This window comes from Pongo pygmaeus, chromosome 5, assembly GCF_028885625.2.
Source record: "Pongo pygmaeus isolate AG05252 chromosome 5, NHGRI_mPonPyg2-v2.0_pri, whole genome shotgun sequence".
NCBI classification, from domain to species: domain Eukaryota; kingdom Metazoa; phylum Chordata; class Mammalia; order Primates; family Hominidae; genus Pongo; species Pongo pygmaeus.
The window spans coordinates 159,775,621-159,796,647 of NC_072378.2; the positions used below are offsets into that span (position 1 = coordinate 159,775,621).

General features: G+C 45.3%; 1 protein-coding gene across 5 annotated transcripts in view; it reads left to right on the forward strand.

Annotated features, from left to right (window-relative positions):
• FNDC1 (fibronectin type III domain containing 1) overlaps nucleotides 1–21,027 on the forward strand; it is a 100,138-nt gene that overhangs the window by 28,417 nt on the left and 50,694 nt on the right. For 3 of the 5 annotated variants that reach the window (XM_063666794.1, XM_054493146.2, XM_063666797.1), the window contains exons 3-5: nucleotides 2,225–2,311; nucleotides 2,743–2,811; nucleotides 17,189–17,395. In XM_063666794.1, coding sequence (XP_063522864.1) covers nucleotides 2,225–2,311; nucleotides 2,743–2,811; nucleotides 17,189–17,395 — 363 coding nt within the window. The remainder of the gene's footprint in view (nucleotides 1–2,224; nucleotides 2,312–2,742; nucleotides 2,812–17,188; nucleotides 17,396–21,027) is intronic. The other 2 variants (XM_063666795.1, XM_063666796.1) reach the window with 1 other exon arrangement.

Here is a 21,027-nt window from a genome sequence, read left to right on the forward strand (position 1 = left end):
GAGATGCTTGTCAGAGGCTGCTGTTTGACAGCTGGCGTTGGGCACTTGGGCTTCCCCATCAGTGCATGTGAACTCAAGTATTCCTGTTTCCAAACTGATGCAGCAGATGATTTTTAGTTTCTGAATGTGTTTTCAGAAAGTAGATTGATCCTTTTTTGCTTCATAGAAACTTGACTGCTAAACAATTGAGTGGGCTGATCTAGAGACTTCGAACTTATATGCCATTTTATAATCAGGGATTGGGCAAGTTGTATGTCCCTGTAGATGTGGAATACGTTATGCCTAGCCACGTCTGGTTAGAGATGTAACACTTTGCCCCATTTAAATTTGATTTTAACTTGATTCTGGAGGTTTGGAATATTTGAGATCTTGCCTCAATATATTTTGTCTTATAAGTGCAGATGTAGTTGGTTTTGGGCTTAGGCTTCGAGCTGCCTCTGAATCCTCTGTCTTCCACTTTTTGATTCCAGTAACCTAAAGCCCCATTGATTCTTACACCATGTCATGGCCCAACGTTAAGATGGATCATGAGGAAGGAAGAGAAGTCAGCATTTAGGAAACAGGTCTCCTCTTGTGCCACCTTAGCACTTTGATCCTTTAGTGGATCATGGGCTCCTCAGCTTTGGTCCCCTGACCACAGTTGATCACACTTACTCCTTCTCCACCTCCTGCATTTGACATCACGCTTCCTGAGTAACAGAGCAGAAAGTGTATAAAAGAGAGATGAAGGAAGACAGACTCCCTTCCTCATGGCTTCAGCTAAATGTCCATTTCCCTTAATCTCTTCCACATCACCTTGGCTCCCCAAGTCCAGCTGTGAGGTTAAATGGAGATTCTATCAGATCAAAGGCATGAGCAGATCATATCTGCTTGCTCAAACCTTGGGTTGTTATGATGGCTGCAGAGAAGAAAAACATGTGAAAAGAGAGTCGTAGAGCTCACTAAAAAACAAATAGTATCTCCCAGACAACTTTCTGATGAGTTAACTCTATGGGTATCAAACACATGTGGATTAAATTTCTTTGAAATACAAACAAGCTCAGAGTAAAGAGAGAAAGTGTCTGGTGAAGCATGATTCTGCATTCTGCCTGACCCCGGGGCATTTCCCAATTAGCCTGGTGGGTCGTGCCAAACCCTGAATGCCACCAGGCCCTGCTACAGTGAGATAGAAGTCACTGTCTTGATCACAGCAGGCATCTCAGGGGGCATCAGCCAGGCTTCTGTTCATGGCCTCTGTCTTGAGGACTGAGTGAAGTTTTGTTACAGTAATGCTCCCTACTTTGAGAAATGTCATTGTCATTATGACCTTTGACAGAACTAACCCTCATCTCTCCAGCTCTCATCCCCTGAAATACCCACAGACTTTCATCTCTTCAAGGAATTGGCACCCCACTTACCTGTCACAAGAGAGTGATTCATTTTCAGGAAACCTAGTACTTAGTAGGGTTTTACTTTGCAGAGCTACACGTTCAGGGTGCCCTCCCCTGTAACACGGATCTTCATTTTTTTTCCCATCCCATCAACTTTAGGAGCTCAGCCTAAGAGACCTCTGCTATTTGGCCTTGACCCCTAGATGAAAGTCAAAAAGTGAAGCCCAGTTATGTCAAGATTAGCATTTCCAAGACTCCAGGATATATACATTTTTCTAGCTTTTTGTTGGAATGGTCAAAAACAACGTGCAGACATAGTAAGGGGAACATTTTATTGTGAAAAGGAGAAAATTTCATGAAGCTTTACGTATTGCAGTGAAGATTTCCCATGTGCTACATTTTATGAGTTACATTGACATTTCTTATTATTTTCTGGAGATTTTCATCTGGAGCCTCTAATGGGGAAAGATTATTAGTAGTGATTGACAGTGTATGTTCAAACACCTATTTAGTGGACAAGGAGTTCCTGTTTCCTACATGGATTTCACATTAAAACCTTCGAAAGCTCTTTTTGTTGAGTGTTGATGAATCCAGGTTTATTCCACATGGCATGTACCTTGTATGAAATAAAGTTTATGTTCTTTGGGTCATGTGTTTTTCAGTTGCATGAGAAGAATGTTAGTGATTTTAATTTAAAAAAAGAGAGACATCTATCATTATGCTTGTCACTGAATTTGGATTTTTGTATTTGGTTATAACTGGTATAAGGAAGATGGTTATTCATGGTTAGTGAGTGAAACTCTGTCATTCTTGGAGATCTGAATCGGTGGCTTGATATGAACCGTATGTTTCAGAGCCGGGGGTAGTGTACTTTGTGCTGCTTACTGCAGAAAACCACAGTGGAGTGAGCCGTCCTGTTTACAGAGCTGAAAGCCCACCTGGTAAGTCCTATCTAGAATCAGAGGCTGTAGTGTTGTTACTTAGATTGGGAGAGACATCCCTCCTTGCTTCTTCCAGTAAATATAAATTTAGAGTTATTAAATAATTTTTGAACAAGAACGTTTTAGACTTGTATAGCAAGCTGACAGATTGAAAAGCGGAAGAGGCTTATCTTTTCTTTTAAAATAGTTTTAATGTAGGTTATTAGCATTTCATCCAGACGTTTTGAATACTCGCTAGAGTAAACCATATGTAAAAGACGTAAAATATGTATTGTCCGTAAAGCTGAGGTGTTGAGTCACTAACATGGGCTGAGCAGATCCTTTTGAAGATTGTTGAAAAGATCATTTAATTATACATTATGGATGCACTGTAATGTGGAAAACCCAACAGTCCTCGTTTCTAACTATCAAGTTGCATTTCCCTAATTTAGGAGGTGAATGGATCGAGATTGATGGTTTTCCCATTAAGGGTCCAGGACCATTTAATGAAACCGTCACAGGTACTACTTCCTCTTTCGTGTCAGATTCATGTTTTCACTGAAGCAACGTCTCGCAAGAGAGTTGTGCTTCCGTCACACACATGTGCTCACAAACCTTCACTGAGTTCCCATCGCTAAACTAACACACACGCCACACAGTCTTGGTCAACCTGTTCTGCACCCGATGAACTAGACTGTAACCAGTGTTGCTTATTGTTCACCGTTCTTTCATGTTCTCGCGTGGGGAAGTGTCTGTGTCTACATCTGGGGATACTGTTGCCCTCTTCATAGGCAAATATGGTGGTTGAGATGGCAGTACTGACCAGATTAGGATATTTATAGCTCTTCTACCAGTGAATCAATGAATGGGGTCCCCCCAAAATAGTGGCTTTTACGGGCTAACATGTTGCTTCAAGTCTTGCTTTTTTCTTACGACCTTGGGATATTTTGTGATATGTTAGATGACCTACCTTCCATCTCTGCTCCATATTTGTGTATCTGTTTGTTTTCTCATTTGGATGTTGATGTTGTCTGGTCATGTTGTTTTACTTACTGAGAAAAGTGTTGACCTTTCTTGTGTGTTTCTTGAATATATTTAATTGATGGTGAAAAAATAATGTAAAATGAATGCAGTTATTTCAGAGTGTGGTTGGGTAATACCTCGAAGGCACTATGGTGAGGAGCTATGTTTTATTTTCACGTGTCGTGTGTTTAAATATATCAATCTGGCATTGTTGTTGACAGGAAGGTGAGTATGATGAAACCAATGACACTTATCTGCTTTTCAGACCAGATTTGATGGTGTAGGCAGTCTTCACAGTGCATGCTATATGAAAAGGGGGTGGAAGAACAAAACATAAGAAAAGAAAACTGGCTTTTGGGGAGAGACTAAGTGTTCTTGTTTGAATGACTATGAGGTGTTGCAACGGAAATTTCTTGTAGCTGATTTGAGAAGAGAGAATGGAAGTTGGAAGAGGGAAGTAAGAACGAGATATGGACTTAGGAGTCATGCTATAGGGCAAAAGTTGAAGTAGAGAGCTCATGAATGGCTGAGGATTAGCAGAAAGAAGAGCAGGAGGCCGGGAGTCAAACCATGGAAATACTGACAGTAAAATGGTCAACAAGTTAGTACAACTAGCAAGTGTGCAAAGAAAAAAAGGTGTTTATTTTCAGAGGTTGTTTACCTCTGAAGACACCCACGTAAACAGACACGTATGAACCTTTTACTGATGGATGTTTGCGCCTTGCATTTGAATCTTATATTTTGTATTTTAAATAAGCGTTTTATTTTTACATCCTTCCTGATAAAGTTTTTTGAATGACAGTAGTTTTAGAAAAAGTGATTTTCTTCTTGCTTTTTCAGGAGTAATTAATTTCTTATGCCCTCTTTAATAGTGTGTGTGCACACACATGTATGACCTTTCTGAGTAAGTAAGCAGAAACCCTGGGGACCAGGGATCAGACAGCCGTGTTCCAGCTCATTATTGGTTGTATGTATTGTGAGATTATTTAACTTCTCTCTGCAGAAGGCTTTGCAGGCCCTGGTCGCCAAACCACTCTGCTATAATACATGATGTTTCATTTGTCATACCTGGTGATTAAAAAAGATACCAGAAGAAACTGCTGGCTCAAACCGCTTGAAGCATGTAACATAAAGCAGAACTTAAAACAACAACAACAACAACAACAAAAAAACAAACCAAGAATATCCAGAATGCACAGACTAGGTTAAAGTACTTCACAAATTACATTTCATTGTTAATAAAAAATAATAATTTATGTGAAATTATCAGTAAGTGATCACCATGTATCTATACTTTTTGACGAGGCTTAGAAAATATGATCTGCTATTATTCTGAGAAATTGTTAAATATATGATAATCTTGTCAAACAAAAGAAGTATTCAGAATTCCCTGTCTTCATTCAAAGAGGAATTTGCCTTCAGAAATGCAGACATTAGCATGGGCACCTGGTGTAAGGCCCAAAGGGATTCACTTCAGTGCTTTGACTGATAGGGTCTCACGTCCTTCCTGTGTTTTATTAGAAACCAGAGGAATAACCATTCTTTTAAGCTGCTAGAAACAATGGCTGCAGTTCTGATTCCAGAAGGCCTCCTTTTGCGGGCTTACAGCTATCTCAACTGAACTGTCTTTACCTAAAAATAGGACTTTAATTATTTAATTCATTTATTACAGTCGGAGGTCTACGTGTTAAAGATACAAGCTAGATAAGGGATCACCTCAATGAAACTTACATTCTAATGAGAAAGAAAGATAACAAACAAATATGCACAAAATGATGCATATAATCTATTAATTTGCTGGGGCTGCCATAACAAAATGCCACAGACTGGGTGGCTTAAACAACACAAATTTATTTCTCTTGATTATTGGGTCTAGAAGTCCAAAGTCCTGATGTTGGCAGGTTTGATTTCTCCTGAGGCCTCTATCCTTGGCTTGTAGATGGTCACCTTTTTGCTGTGTCCTTGAATGGCCTTTTCTTTGTGAACATGCATCCTTGGATCTGTGTGTCCACATTTCCTTTTTATAAGGTCACTAGTCAAATTTGATGAAGCCCCAGCCTAATGGCCTCATTTTAACTCACCTCTTTGAAGACCCTATTTCTGAATACGGTCACATCTGAGATACTGGGGTTAGGACTTCAACATATGAATTTGGCAAAGGGGGCACAATGCAGCCCATACCACAATCATAAATTATTTTAAAAATAAGCAGTACTGTAATATAGAATAAGCAGATGGGAGTGAGGGTTTGGGAGCCTAGGAGACCTGATAAAATGGTGGCACCAGTGAGATCGTAAGGGACTGTGAGGGTGAAGTCATGTGCGGAGGGGAGGAGGAGGACCATGCCAGAGAGTCCTGGAGTTTGGGCAAGACTTAAGCAATTCCCAGACTGGTCAGTCGTCCAAATATGAAACCTCTCAGGACTCAGGAAATGACAGGACCGAGCGAGAATGCGGCACGAGGGCAGCAGTTTTGGCTCCTCTTGTGTTGCTCATCTCACTTCTTCCAGCCAGAAAGCTTTCTTTGTACTTAATGCAGAATCCCTCTTGCTGGGATGGAAACCTTTATCCTCTTGTTCTGTCCCCAGGGAAGAGATGTCACAAGTCTGTTCATTTATTGGAATACTATTATGGAGCTTTTCTGTAGACCTCTTTTCTGCAAGTTGTTTTGGCTTTTTTCTGTAACAGGATCTGGGTAACCTGGCAGTGCAGAGCCAGGCCCTGGGGGTCAGGACAGGGACACAGACACGTCCCCACTCTGCTACCCGCCAGCCTAGAGCCTCAGCCCAGGTAGTTAGTCAGCTTTTGTCAAACTCTTCATCTGGGAAACAGTATTAGGTTCTGGTTAAGTATAGTTCTGAATATGATCATATCTATTTAATCATTTTTAAGGTTTTTCTAAAAATCAAGTCCTCTGTGCTTTTCTCAAGTTTTGGAGCCTAAACTAGGCCTAGTACTGAAATCAAAGTCTAATTTCTGCCTCATTTTTCTTTACATTATATTTTAGTTCACGATGCTTGTTCATTTTTTTGGACAAACGATAGCTTGGACTCAAGTTCAGCAGAGAGTCCACAATTACTCCTTGGCCATTTCCAGATGATGCTGCGTGACAATCGCTTGCGGACCAGACATTCCCTTATCTTGGTCACCCACTGACTTCCGGGTTGCTCCCTAAATCCAGCACCTTCAGGCACTTGGCGCATAGTGGGTCTCTATTCCAGGCATCCGTGACAACGGCCCATTTGATATTCTCACCTCCTGGCTCTAACTTCCACCTCCCCTCATGGAGTTAAAGTTACAGATAGAGTTGATCCCTTCCAAAATCTAGACTCCTGGAATCCCCATCTGATCACCACCATTTCACTTCCTCAACGCCCTCGCGTCAGAAGCTTAATTTCAGACCATAGTAGACTTTGGACCTGTAGACCCTTCCCAGCTGCGGGGTCCAGAAGCTGCCGCTGTCCTGTTTCTTCTTTACTTTATCCAGGTCCCATCATTCCAACCACACTCCACATGCAGGTCTGCCCCCGTCATTTCAGTGGCCTCACTGCTGGAGCACTGCCTCTGCCCGTGGCTCTGCCAGGACCCCCAGCTATCTAGCTTTCTCTGTCTGCCATGCTGATGGCTGGGCTTCGTGAGACAGATGAAGAGCTGATCTGATCTGAGTTACAACGGCTTGTCAGAGCTGGTTTTCTCACTTCATCCAGGTCCTCAGTGCTGCTTGGCCACTTCCTGATTGTCCTCACAGTTTCCTTTCTTTATGCCACAGTGGCTAGTCCAAAATGTCACCACTGTGCTCCAGCCCATTTCCTGGCCTGGGTTCCTTTCACTTCTAGTAGGTGACTTGCTTCCTGCTTCCCTGGGGGGATGAAGGTTTCAGCTGACATTGCCCCTCTCCCTTCTTCTCCCTCCTGAACCCTCACTGCTCCCTTCCCTCCTGCTGGCTCTAAAGAAGGGCTGTTGTCACCTTCTCTTTAAGGCTGACTTCATCTACATCAGTTTCTTGGAAAGCATGGTAGACCTGAGGGCAGATCTGGGGTGGGATTCATTTTTGCATCCCTCCCAGTGCCTGGTTCAGAAAGTTGATACCTACTGTTGAACTAATTATTTGACACCAAAACAATGAAACTATGAAAACATGAAAAACCAAAGTTTGGCATTGTAAAGATTTCTTATCTAGCACTCTTTTCATGGGCATATCTATAGATTGATGGGACATGTATACCCCAGACTTGTATTTTGGCCTTTTCTGTCAGTATTTCATCAAAATGAGCACCAATTTTCAGGCATATGATCTTGCCGGTTTATTTAAATATGACTGATGTGGAAGTTGAAAACTCTAAACCTAATGTCTTGAGATGGCTCTCTCTCCAATCTGCTGATTCAAGAGCATAATTAATCCACCAAACCATAATCTCGACACTGTTCACCTCTGAACACCTGGCTCCGGCTCCAGGTTCAGACCCTGACTAGCTCTCAGCCATCAGCAACTCCTGTCTTCCAAGCACCAGATTTCTCAGCTATGAAATGATGGGATTCAACAAGAGGCTTCTAGGTTTCTTTCTAAGAACTTTCTTAGGCTCCAAAGTTCTTTCTAAGGTTCCAAGTTTCCTTTTAGTTTTGAAATGTCATGAATCTATGAGGCTGAGTGGACTGATTCCACTTTTAATGAATGATGCTAAGCTTTGTGAGCAGTAGAAAACCATTTGTCATACTGAAAAAATGGCTGTTTTCCTATTTCTTTACCCTACTTTGAATGTTTTAGGTCAGTGCATTCAAAAGTCATATTAGTGAAGGAAGAAATGCTAAATTATAATTGCTGTATTTTGAGAATGTACTTAAACACACCAAAGGTACACAGAAGAAAGACTCATCCCCAGTGATAACGCTGGGAAGCACCTCTCCCAAGGCCCCCTTATTGGGTGTCCTCCCCTCTGTTTGCAATGGCGGAATTCTGCCGAATGAACCAGTGGAGCTGGCGATGTCAACTTATTTAAACTGACATGTGTCATTGGCACTTGGTACAAAAGGTGCCAGCAGAGTAAACCAATAGGCAAAGCAAGGGCTCCACCAGATGTTTCTGCAGCCAGGCAGCGGAGCTGCCGTGCACCAGACTCGTGCTTAACATGTACCCCAATTCAAAATCAAGGAATTAATTATGAATCAAAGACTGCCTTCTTTCCAAGTACAATTTCAATCAAAGCCTTTGGCCAACGGGGAATTAATACTGTCTGTGGCATTACTTTCACAGTAGCTTTCTCATGCAATTATTAGTTTTATTTAGTGTGCACTTCACAGGGCAAAAGTTCATGGCCTGGAAGGTGAGCTCCTTAAGGGCAGGGTGCTTTGATTTACTCATCTTCCTATCTCCAGAGCCTGGGGCAATTGCACAATGGGTGCTCAAGAGACGTTTGTTCAGTGGAAATGCATTTGGCGGTTGCTTCTGCCCCATACCTGTGCTTGGTAGAGGAGCGGGCATTGACAAGAGTGTTGACAACAGCTGGGGCTTGGATGTTGCAGAGGTGCCTGCGAGAAGATTGGGGTCATCTCTGTCTAGTTCAACGTTGATTCGGGGGGGTCTGGGCAAGCCAGTTTGCTGAACTCAGATTGGTGCTACCATTAATCAGAGATTCTATTTCTTGCCTTTTGCTACTTTGAGGGCCTGGGCAAAAAAAAGTGTGAATCTGTAAAGTGGAATTCTTTGGGCTGGCTGGTCTATGAAGATGAGGTGTTTGCACAGCCAGATCCATGGGCTGTGGGGTGGCCTGCCCACTACTCCCTCCCAAGGAAGTACTGCCCCAGAACGAGCCCTTCCATCTTAAGGGCTTGGATCTCTTTATCCGAGTGCTCGTTTCAAAGCTGCCTCTCATGTTAAAATATAGCTAGACTTTGCTAATTGTAGAGCCCATTCTTTAGGTAATAAAAATGTGGGAGACAGAGGTTTGTGTGAGAAGCTGTTTGACTCCATTTAGCCAGATATCCCTGGAGAGAAGCAAAGGCCTCAGGAGTCCCTGCTGGCACCCCCCTACCCCAGAAGAAATGCCATGGAAGGGAGGCAGGAAGGAGCTAGCTGGCCAGAAAAGGGATTGATTGGGCACAGCCTTCTCTTACCTTTGAGCTGAAATCACAGGCATTTCATGTGAAGACGCAAGCAGTGGGGGTGAGGCCCTTTCTTAGGACACCAGGACGTGTGCCTATTTCAGAGGCTGATGAGCAGCTGTTCCGAGTATGAGGGGCGGGGGCTCTGGGAAGGTGGGAGATGGGTAGTCCCTGTCTGTGCCGCCTTGCATGAAGCCCTTGCCTTCAAGTCCTGGACTTGCCTTCCAGTTCTGGAAGAACCTATGGTAGTTTAACAAAACCTAATACTTCTGATGAGGCCAGCAACTTGGGGTTCAGTTGCTGCTTTCTGATTGATATCTGGGCTTTTCTCCGGATGTCTGTGAGAAAAAGAGGGCAGGTGTGGGTCTGTGATACCTCTGAGAGGGGAAGCAGCTTTTGTGGGATCCTTGCAAATTCAGATATTAATCCTGAAAGGAAGCACTTTCCTTTTTAAAGTTATCAACCTACTCATATATTGTAATTGGATCTTTCATTTGCAAGTGAAGCCAATGTGTGTGTGTGTTGGAGAACAGTTAAAAGTTGAAGTAACCAATAGCTATTCAACAAAACAAGGTCTTTGATTGCCAGAAAACAACTGCATTACTTACTATTCTATTCCCAAAGGAAACAAATACAGAACTTTAAACTAAAACAAACAACCCCCGACAAATCAAAACTCTTTGAACTGACATCCGGTGTTAAATTTTCCTTAGAATATTTAACACTCCTTCTCTTTGCTTAGAGGCTGTGAGGCCATCTCTGTGTTATACTGTGGGGATCCAGCCATTAAGGTTGGAAAAAGATTATTGCTTTCTTTGCTTTCTGTGGCCCTCATGAATCCTGTAGGGGAATGGCTGAGAACTAAAGCACCACAAGATGGATCTAGAGTAGATGCTTCTAATGACTCTATACACTCACACCAATGATGGAGGAAACTTTCATATCCAGTCCCCCAGAGAAGCTGCCTGATCCTTCCACACTGTGTTGGTGGGGATTGGGCTGGGGATGGGGAGTGAGTGAGCTGGGCTCAGGGTAGGGCTGACCCCAAGCTGCTGTTGCAGATGGCACAGCGATGTCTACATCAGAATCATGAGATGGCTGAAGAGGGCAACTGGTATTGGTCTTCTGGGTCTAGAGATAAGCTACAGCCACAAATGGGTCACAGAGAATCTAGCCTTGCCTACACAGTGGTAGGATAAGGGAAAGATTCCCCTCAAAAGGCTTATGATCTATACAAATTGAGAGCCATATCCATGCAAGCAACTGTAGAACCTCTTAATTCTTGTGGTCGTGGGAAGGGCTTCATGGCCATCCTGTGTAGAGCTCTTCATTGTCACTAATGCAGGGGATGACCACTGTCTCAGGGCCACTTGGCATTCTGCAGCCCAGCACAACCTCAGACCTGTACCATGAAACTGACGGCACAAAGTAGTTTTTATTGATATTCATAGCACTCCACTAGGGTCAATACCAAAGTCAGCTACTGACTGACATTTTGGGTGACATCCTGAAGCCACTGCCATACCAGTGATTCTCAGGGCTTCTCAAACTGGGGTCCCCAGAACTTGGGAGAACGTGACACAACCAAGATTCCATGAACGCATAAGGTCAATGGACCATGTCCAACAGGGAGAATTTTCCTGATGGCCAGGCATTGAAATGTTATTTTTATTTTTTTTTTTTTTGAGACAGAGTCTCGCGCTTCTCACCCAGGCTGGAGTGCAGTGGTGCAATCTTGGCTCACCGCAACCTCTGCCTCCTGGCATCAAGCGATTCTCCTGCCTCAGCCTCCTGAGTAGCTGGGATTACAGGTGCATGCCACCATGCCCAGCTAATTTTGTATTTTTAGTAGAGACGGGGTTTCTCCATGTTGGTCAGGCTGGTCCTGAACTCCCGACCTCAGGAGATCTGCCTGCCTTGGCCTCCCAACGTGCTGAGATTACAGCCGTGAGCCACCATGCCCAGCCTACTTTTAATTTTTAAACAAACACCAAAATATTATGGAGTAGTCTACAAAATGTAAATGCAATTTTGAGATAAAAATGAAGATTAGGAATGAATTTCCACGCTCCAGGCTTCTGGGGAGGGGTTCATTCTCTCTGCTGTTAGATAGACTTTGGTGAGAAGTTGGAAGAAAGCTTAGTTAAGTGACAGAGTGATTCAGCACTTTTTCTGTGAAACAAACAACACAAATTCTTTGAAATGGAGTGGCCCCAGGATGGCTTAAAGAGTTTACTTTGCACCTGAGACAGTCCTGATGGATTTAGGGTATCACGCTTGGGGGCACAGATGCCAGCAGCCTTGCACCGGCAGCCTTGCACCATCATCTGACAGCAACATCCCTTTCTTGACTCCATATCAAGTGGCATTTCCTGGGGCTTCCTGATTTGATGACACCCAGGATGTCAGGCAGGATCCTGGAAGGCAGGAAGCCAGAGTCTCTGAAAAATTGGATGCTTGCTGTGGGCAGCAGAAATCTCAAACTGAAGGTGGTGATGTTGTCTGGTTTGTTTTGAAAGTCAGTGTAAATGCTTTATAAAGGCTCTTTGGGCTTCCACGATCCATGACATTAATAATTGGCATTGATTAGCTCAGGGGAGATCAAGGTCCTCTTTCTTTTTCTTTCTCTTTTTCATCCTTTTTTTTCTGCTTTTAAGACCTCTTCTCTTCTTCCAACCCCTGAAAATGCAGCAAGAGTTACTAACTGCAGGGGTTGGCCGAGGGGTGCTTCTCTGGCGTCTCTGGAGGAAGCAGGGTGTTGCTGTCTTTAGTGTGCTGGCCAGATACTTGACTCCTCATCAGTGGTCTTTCCCAGAGCACTAGACACTTACATATTTAAGAGGAATAGTGCAATGAGCAGATCTTGATGGGACAGATGGCGCTGATTCCCCCTGAAGAGCAGTCAGGTCCTTGGGAACTGTGCCAGCTTCTCTGTAAGTGGGGCACATGCACATCTTGCCATGGCGTCCTGGTGCTGCCCACCACATCCTTCACCAGTGGGATTTAGGAGGCACCGAGAGGACCTTCCTGTGGAGAAGGCGTGATGCTCATGCCACACATGGCTACTGGTGACACCAACTCTGCAACCACCATGAGCTTCTCAACAAGAGGTGCTATGGAGAGAGCTAGGGCTACCGATCCGACAGATGGGGTGCCAATTCTGGCTTCGGCTTCCTGCAGTCTGGTTTTGAGATGTTCCCTTAGCCTTTCTGAGCCTCACTTCTTTGGTCGGCAGATGGGCTGTGATTGGGTGACTTCAAGGATGTCTGTCAAGTGCCCTTTCTCCTTATTGTTAACTAGCTGGGCCTAACCAAATATCACAGAAAACCAGTACATTGTTATAAGTATTGAGGCTGCTTATGGGAGAGAAAATATGGCATTAAGGAGGGACTTTACAGTAAGTATTGCAAATATTGGGTATGTAGAAGAAGAGTACTGTAAATCAATTTGAAGGTGTTTCAGGAGGGTTATGTGTCAGAACTTGCACAGGAAGAATGAGCCTGTGGTGGATGCAGGCTGGGGAGGTGTTTGCTGGAGCTCACTTTGGCGATGTCAGGCAGCACCAGGCCTGGGCATGAGCTGGGGTCAGGGAGTTCAGATGCAGAGTGTGGCCAGCAAAGCTGATGTCCTGCCTCCATCTGGCTATCAGCAGCCAACCTTCACTGCTCCCGGACACACATTCCCTCCCCTTTCCCTGCCCCCTCTTTCTTTTTCCTCTCAGGCTTCTCACCTCTTCCTTATCAAGCTTCTTCATCGGGAGTGTGCAGAAGGCCTGGTCCTGATGGAGGTGGGAGGCCAGGTGTGTTTTCACCTGGCCAGGTGCTTCTGGTGCACACTGAACTTTGAGCACCATGGCTCTGGCCTAAATGGCTGGACACCCCCTGACCCCCACCCCCCACGTGCAGATTGGTGTCCACAGTTATACTGAAGGCTGGTGCTGGGGATGGTGGAGCAGCTGCCTGGGGTGAGGTGGGTATTTGAAGGCCCGTGAGCATCAGGCCTGCTCTTTCAGGTCACGGGGATAGAGATCAGAACCATCTTTGTGAAGCTGGTGGTCAGCGCAGTGGGGTGTCAGATTGGCCAGTGGGACAAATCAGACAAATTGCGGCTCTTCAAGGCTGTAGATGGAATGAAACCTCACATTCTGCTGGGAAGTGAGCATGTCCTGCCAGGCAAGACCTGGGCCAACAGAAAGTGGCCACCAGACAGCTGTGGTCATGCATTCTTTTACACCAATGAAGAGAGGGATTTCGAGTCACTGATAATTGCTAGATGTTGATGAAGATGAATAACGCTCTTCATCTGGCTATAAGCAACCCCATATTTGAAAATATTTTCAATGTAAAGGGTCCTTGGCAATAAGCCCTCTCTTTTGCTCACATTTGGTTCTTTGAAACACTTTTTTTTTAGTGCTCCTGTATGCAAGGCCTGGTGGTAAGCTCTGTAATACATTCACGGCTCCCATTCTGAAGGGGGCTACCCACTCAGGTAGTGAATCTAATAAGCAAGGGATTTCATTTTTGTCAGTTAAACACAACTAGTGTGTATTAAACACAACTAGTGTGCTTAATACAGCATATGTCAGGTATGGCACCAAATGCTTTACATGGTTATATTACAAAGCGCATATGCTGTGCACTATTTTACAGAAGAAACTGAAGTTCAGAGAGAAGTCTAAGCCACATAGCCTGTAATAGATTCGATTCAGACTTTGACTTCAGAGCCTGTGACTTCAAGCCCAATTCAGAAGCTACCAAGTTTAACTAGCACAGAATGGGTAAAACATCATATTGAATTTTAGATTTTTTTTCTTTGTAAAAAGAAGAGATTTTGATTCTGTACAACTTCAGAATATTTGCCAATTTGCAAAGCTGGTGGCACAAATCAGGAGAAATACTTGAATCCTGTCTGGTTTCTGAGGCCTACTGCAATCTGGATGGTAATTGTTTCACCCAGGGACCTGCCAAGTGGGTGACATATAATTAGTTGCCACAGGTCTTCTGTTATCAGCCAGTTCTGAGTGCAATTCACCTGATTACATTGTACCAACAGCAGTTGAGGGAATGTGTCCAGCCAAGTTCGAAGTACATTCAGTGCTGGTGGATGCGAGTTCCATTACCCTTGGCAGTTGTGACTTCCTGTTTTCAAGATAAAAGACTTACACAGATTTATTAGAGAATTTCAGAAGGCTTTGGTGAGGCTATCACATACAGCCCAGAGAAAACACTTAAATAGTTTAATTGCAAATGAATTTGAACCATATGGCTAGTTTTCTTAATATGCACATCAGTTTAAAAGAGGATTACCAGATGATCTATAAAAGATGTTTGATGGTATATATAACCCAGAGTATTAAAGAAAGGAAATTTTCAAAATACTTGAAAAAAAAGATGGGGTTGGTTTTTCTAAACCCAAAGATTTGAAAGAGAGACAATTGTGTTTAGGGGGAGGACATTCTCACTTCACTCCAGTTATTACTGAGACAGCGAGCTCCATGTTGTCTAGGGAACAGTTCTTCCCGGGTGGTCTTTGGTGACAGTCCTTCTCTTGTCTGTTTGCTACCTGCTGAGAATACTTTTTGTTATATGTAGTGTCTACTGGGCAAGGCAGTCATGTGTTTATACTCTGAAGGGAGCCTGTTGGCTCAAAACCCTTGTTTCACATTCATTAGAAGAGGTTGGGAGGTTGGTGGGATGGCCCATGGGGTAAGGGGGAGCTTAAATGAAAGGGGCATCATGGAAAGGGGATGAAACTGGGAATCAGAATGGCTGAACTCAGGTCCCTGCCTGGCCCTAAACAGCCATGTGACCATCTGTCAGCTACTACTTCCGCTCTGTGAGCCACAGTTTTCTCATGGGAGTGATGAATCTATCCTACTTACCTTGGAGCTGTTCTAAGGACAGCTAGATGAACTATGTGAGAGCTTGCTGCAGAGCGAAACATTCCATAAAATAGGGGGATTGCAAGAGCCAGCCTCAGCCCTGTCCCCAAAGCTGTTCAGTGGGCCTGGTCTCATTCTAGGATGGACAGCAAGGCCAGAGCCTGGAAGGGGGAAGCGTGTGCAGTGAGCAGGAAGCTGTTGTCCCTGCTGTTGGGGTGTGTGGCTCATGCTTAGTGAACCTGGCATGGTGCAGGACAGAGCCACCGGCAGACACTGCAGGCAACAAGCTTGTGCCATCTGTGACCAGGCTCCTTGTCCTTGGAACTTCACTCCTGACTCCTCAGGGACCCTGCCCCTCAGGAAATTTCAAAGGCCTTTAAAATAATTTTTATTGCAGCTTATTACTGTTGAGTGTCAGGGACTGCCGAGTCAGAATTGGTTTGTCCTGGAACAGAGACCTGCCATCCTCCCCAGGGCCCAGCAGGGACACTGTGACCCCCAGTATCAGTTTCCATCCCCACACACATGGCTGGGAAGGTCTCAGGACTGGAGCAGAGCTTAGGGCAGAGGATGCTGTCTTTGCTCAATGATTTGTGTTTCAGCTGACTCACATAAGACCCGCGTGTGTGTTCTCAGTAGATCTGCTCATTTTACTGGACTATACTTTTGGACTAAAAACCAACAAACAAAAACTTTAAAAAAATTACTACCTTGATTATTGGGGAAAGTATTTGTTGAACATGCCATGGTGTTCTCTTAGTAGCCTATAGGAATGGGGTGCCCAGTGACTGGTTGGGTAGCTCCAGCTAATCTACAAGTGGATATTCCTTTTGGTTAGATTCAGGACGTTGGAACCAGGTGTCTGCCATTTCAGCATCTCCAAAGGCTACCGATTTATGTGTTCTTGAAGCGCATGCTAAATCATGATATTAGATTTTGTTTTTATGTCTTAGTGTTGAAATGTTAGCCTAGCTGGGAATTTTCAAGTCTAATAAAATTAGTCAGAATTGGTGATGGGGTTAATGTATATATGCAGGAAGAATGCTTGGGAACTAACTGCCTTACACAATTAAAGAGGTGCTCCTTAGCCTAACTGGATCCCCAAATGAGGGCTTACAATGTGGTTAGTGGCAGTCACATGATCCATAACCCTTGTTTCCAAACATACCAGCTCTTAGTTGATATACAAGCAAAATTTTAAACACTAAGTATTGACCACCAGGATACACTGCTTTGGGAAAGTTTACAGTGAGGGCATTTCTTGAGATTAACTGGCTTAGCAACAGATTTCTCAAAATTGATTAATGTAACAAGTAAAAAAAACAACAGACACAGAGGATAGCAACGATGGTGTAGCATGGCCAGGCTTTGTCTGGAGGAGCAAGGCTTAGACATGGAAGAAAAATTAGGACCCAAAATAGAAATCAGTTAAGGATTCATTGTGAAGGCAAGGAAAGCCCGTCTTTTCAACATTACAGTGAAAAAGCTTTCTGGAGGAGAGTTGTAAATAGCGCATAATTTCTCTCTGCTATATTTTGCTACTGACCTTTAGCTCTTGCCAGAGAATATATAGTTTTGGCCTAAAGGGGACAAAAGGAAATAGATAAAAAGGGACACTGTAAAACATCCAAGATTTCTGGCGGGCAGTCTCACAACATGGAATGTTTTATTTTAATTTCTTGAGACCTTTTGGTATGAAATGTGGGAAGGAATATGTGGATAGAGTATTGATACCCTTGGGGGAAAAATGTCCTTACTAGAATTAGTTACCAAGAAATGCATGTTTGAAGCTCAGCAGCTAATTGTTGAGGCTCAGGGTCTGGAGACCTCATGTGCGTGATGGCAAACTCTAAGTGGTCTACTGTCTAACCACTTTTGTGTCCTGCCCTCTTTAAGAAAAGGAAGTGCCCAACAAGCCCTTGCGTGTGCGTGTCCGGTCCTCAGATGACAGGCTGTCCGTTGCGTGGAAGGCACCACGCCTGTCTGGAGCCAAGAGTCCACGCAGATCACGGGGTTTTCTCCTGGGCTACGGGGAGAGTGGCCGGAAGATGAATTATGTTCCACTGACAAGAGATGAACGGACACACGAAATTAAAAAGCTAGGTGAGTTTCATATTCATTGGTATTCAATGTTTCCATGGTCTTTGGGATCATTTCAATATTTAGAAGCTCATTCATGACACAGCATTATATTTTAGTTGTAATGTCCACTTGCCAGGTGTTACAATGATTTGAATCTCTACTGTTTCTTCCATCTCCATCCTGGATGCCATCATTTTAACCTTTTGTTAGTGGCAGCCCCAGGCTGCCTTCCTAGTGCCTGTCAGTTGCTTCCTGATCTGACAGCACAGACTCCTTCAGTCAGGCCATTTTCCTGGACTTGAGAGTAGGGCTAATCTTGTCATCTTGGCTGTTTTTGTCATTTTGTTCTTTGAAGCTTTGTCTTAGAATCCTAGGACACTGGGCCTTGGGTCCCATTAAGATGAGTCATGGTAGCTCAGTGAAACTGCAAGTCAGGCTTTATTAGGGTTCTCTAGAGGGACAGAACTAATGGAATACACACACATATATAAAGGGGAGTTTATTAAGTATTAACTCACACAATCACAGGGTCCCACAATAGGCCATCTGCAGGCTGAGGAGTAAGGAGAGTCAGTCCAGGTTCCAAAACTGAAGAACTTGGGGTCCGATGTTTGAGGGCAGGAAGCATCCAGCACAGGAGAAGGATGTAGGCTGGGACACTAGGCCAGTCTCTCTTTTCACATTTTTCTGCCTGTTTATATTCTAGCTGGGCTGGCAGTTGATTAGATTGTTCCCACCCAGATTGAGGGTGGGTCTGCCTTTCCCAGCCCACTGACTTAAATGTTAATCTCCTTTGGCAACACCCTCACAGACATACCCAGGGTCAATACATTGTATCTTTTTTTTTTGTTGAGACGAAGTCTTGCTTTGTCTCCCAGGCTGGAGTGCAGTGGTGCGATCTTGGCCCACTGCAACCTCCGCCTCCCGGGTTCAGGCGATTCTCCTGCCTCAGCCTCCTGAGTAGCTGGGATTACAGGCACGTGCCACCACACCCAGCTGATTTTTGTATTTTTAGTAGACACGGGGTTTCACCATGTTGGCCAGGCTGGTTTCGAACTCCTGAATTCAGATGATCCACCCACCTCAGCCTCCCAAAGTGCTGGGATTACAGGTGTGAGCCACTGCACCAGGCCAATACTTTGTATCCTTTAATCCAATCAAGTTGACACTCAGTATTAACCATCACACAGGCCATCCTCCCTTTTGTCCAGCCCCTTATTGGGCAAAGGAAGCACTGGCCAGGGAATGCTGTTGGGAACCTTTGCTGTGACTGGAAGAGATTATGTGCTCGTTCTGGCCTGGAGGGAGTCCTGATCCCTGCAGGCCTTATTCATCCATAAGCCTGGATAGCTGACATAGGCTTGGCTCTCTGAGAGGCACGACTTGTCGACTTATCCCTTCGGCCTGATGCTTCCTGCCTGTGGAGATAGTGCCAAGAGCCCTCTCACCCCCTGCTCCCTGCCTCTCTCATTGGTGAGTTGGAAGGAGCATGGGGTAAGCATGGTTGGGCCCTTTCATCTCTGCCCCTCGTGGGGAAGCCGGGCCACAGAGAGCACACGCAGGGCCCAGGGCTGCTTGAGCAGAGAGCCTAGTTCTGGGTTCCGTGTAAAGTATACTTGCCCTATGTTCTCCAGCTTGCTTCTTACTTACTGTCATAAGGCTTTCGGCCCCCACAAATGACTGTTCTGGCATTTCCTAATCAGGTCAGTACTCAAGCAAGGAAAAGGATGTGATTTATTGGGCCTTCTGGAAGACTCCAGTAAGACCCAGCCTCTCTTCCCTTACCTGGAGGGATCTCTTCTCTTACCTGGAGGGACCTCTTCCCTTACCTGGTCTCTTCCCTTGCCTGTAGGCAGCGTTTCAGCTTCCTGCCCCGTGGTGTGGAGGCTGGAGGTGGGAGCGGTGGGGAAGGTGCGTGTGCTATGTGGGGATGCGCTGCTGAGAAGGCAGCCTGGCACCCATTGCGTGGCGCCTACTTAGTCTTAAAAGGTAAAATCCTTCAGACAAGGAGGGGGATGGGCAGTGAGACTGAGACGGATGAGACCAGACAAGGGCGTGGTAAAGGAGGAAAGGGGAGAGTTGCCTAGGAAGAGAGATGCCGGCCTGCACAGAGAGAAACCGGCTCAGGAAACAGCCAAGGCGGGCGCGGAAACAGAGCACTTGCTTGGATGGAAGCCCGGCGAGCCCACACTCCTGGGCGCTCTGAGAGCTCCTAACTGCGGAAGGCACAGCCATGCATTTCGGAGGCTGGATGAGCCGCTCTGCGCTCTTCAGGACCTCCGAGGCCAGCCCCCTGGGTCCAGGTAAGCTGACTCTACTTTGTGTGATGCGGACCAAATTCTACCCCGCGTATCAGCAGTTTGGATTTGATCTGGTGGAGACATTGGGTGGATGGTCACATCAGATCCCTTCCCTGATACAGCCTAGGACGTCCCTGTTCTGTTTGTCGCTGTTCAGCCACCTGCTGAAGACTGTCTTGGAGGAGCTCTGCTGCCTGGTGGGTGTTCCAGGCACGGGCTGACCGCATGGCATTTTGTGTGTTTACATGGTCTCCACACGGTGGCATAGGCAGCGGAGAGAGCCAGGCGCAGCGTCACAGCCAGCCCAGCGTACGGCCTCCAGACCTATTTAAGCAAAAAGGAGACCAGCCACCCCTCTGTTGCAGCGGCACGTGAAATGTCAAGGGAATGCAGGAAGCAAAAGGAGAAACTCTAGAGTGATGTGCTTTGCCAAGCATGACTTTAGTATTAGCAGCAAGACCTCGAATTAGAGACTCAACCCCCTGAAGCCACAGAGTAATTTGTATACCCTTCAGTCATTCCTTCCTGAGCCACCCCTACACAGGTAAGCCGGCTCTACTTTGGTGATGCGGACCAAATTCTGCCCGGCATATCAGCAGGGAAATAGAGTCCCTGGTTTTGCATCTCCGCTGCTGCAGGGGAGCTTTGTTGCAACGGACAGCTTGCTTTGTTCTGAGCCTTTCGGGAACGGCACACACTAAAGTGTCACTTAGCATCAACAAGTGCTTCAACTGGCTGGATCTGTTGTTGTTGTTGTTTTTATTTCTTCAGTAGTGAACTGCTGGCTCACCCGAACATAGTGGAAGGGTGTTTTTTGCTGCCTGAACGTAAGCAAATATTGGACCTGAGATCGGGGTGGGCTCCGGTCCCCACCTGGGTGGACCGGACAGCCTCTTGGGCTTCTGGTAAAATGAGTTAGCTCTTAAATTTTCACACATATAAAGCACTAGACTTGCTACCGTGAATGATGTAAGAGGTCACCGTGAGGAGGAGGGCTCCTGGAAGCTTGCCCCATCGCGGGTAAAAGCGGGTGCAGGATGGGGCTGAAGTGGATTCTCCTTGCGGTGTTGGAATGGACCTGCCGTGTCATGGGAAGCCTGTCTACCCACTTATCCTGCATGAGATTTTCAAGCCGTTTATACCAGAGAGGCCACAGAGCCCTTGGTACTACAGAGAGTGGTCACATGCTAAGGAACCTTGAGGGGTGGGCCTTATGTCCTGCAGCGGAGTGCCACTCTCCGAGCCACTCTCTGTCACTAAACACGTCTTACTGGACATCTCATGCATCAGACGCGATCCCAGGGAGGCACCAGTGTTTAACTGACTGTCCAAGGAGGCTCCACAGAGAAGGTG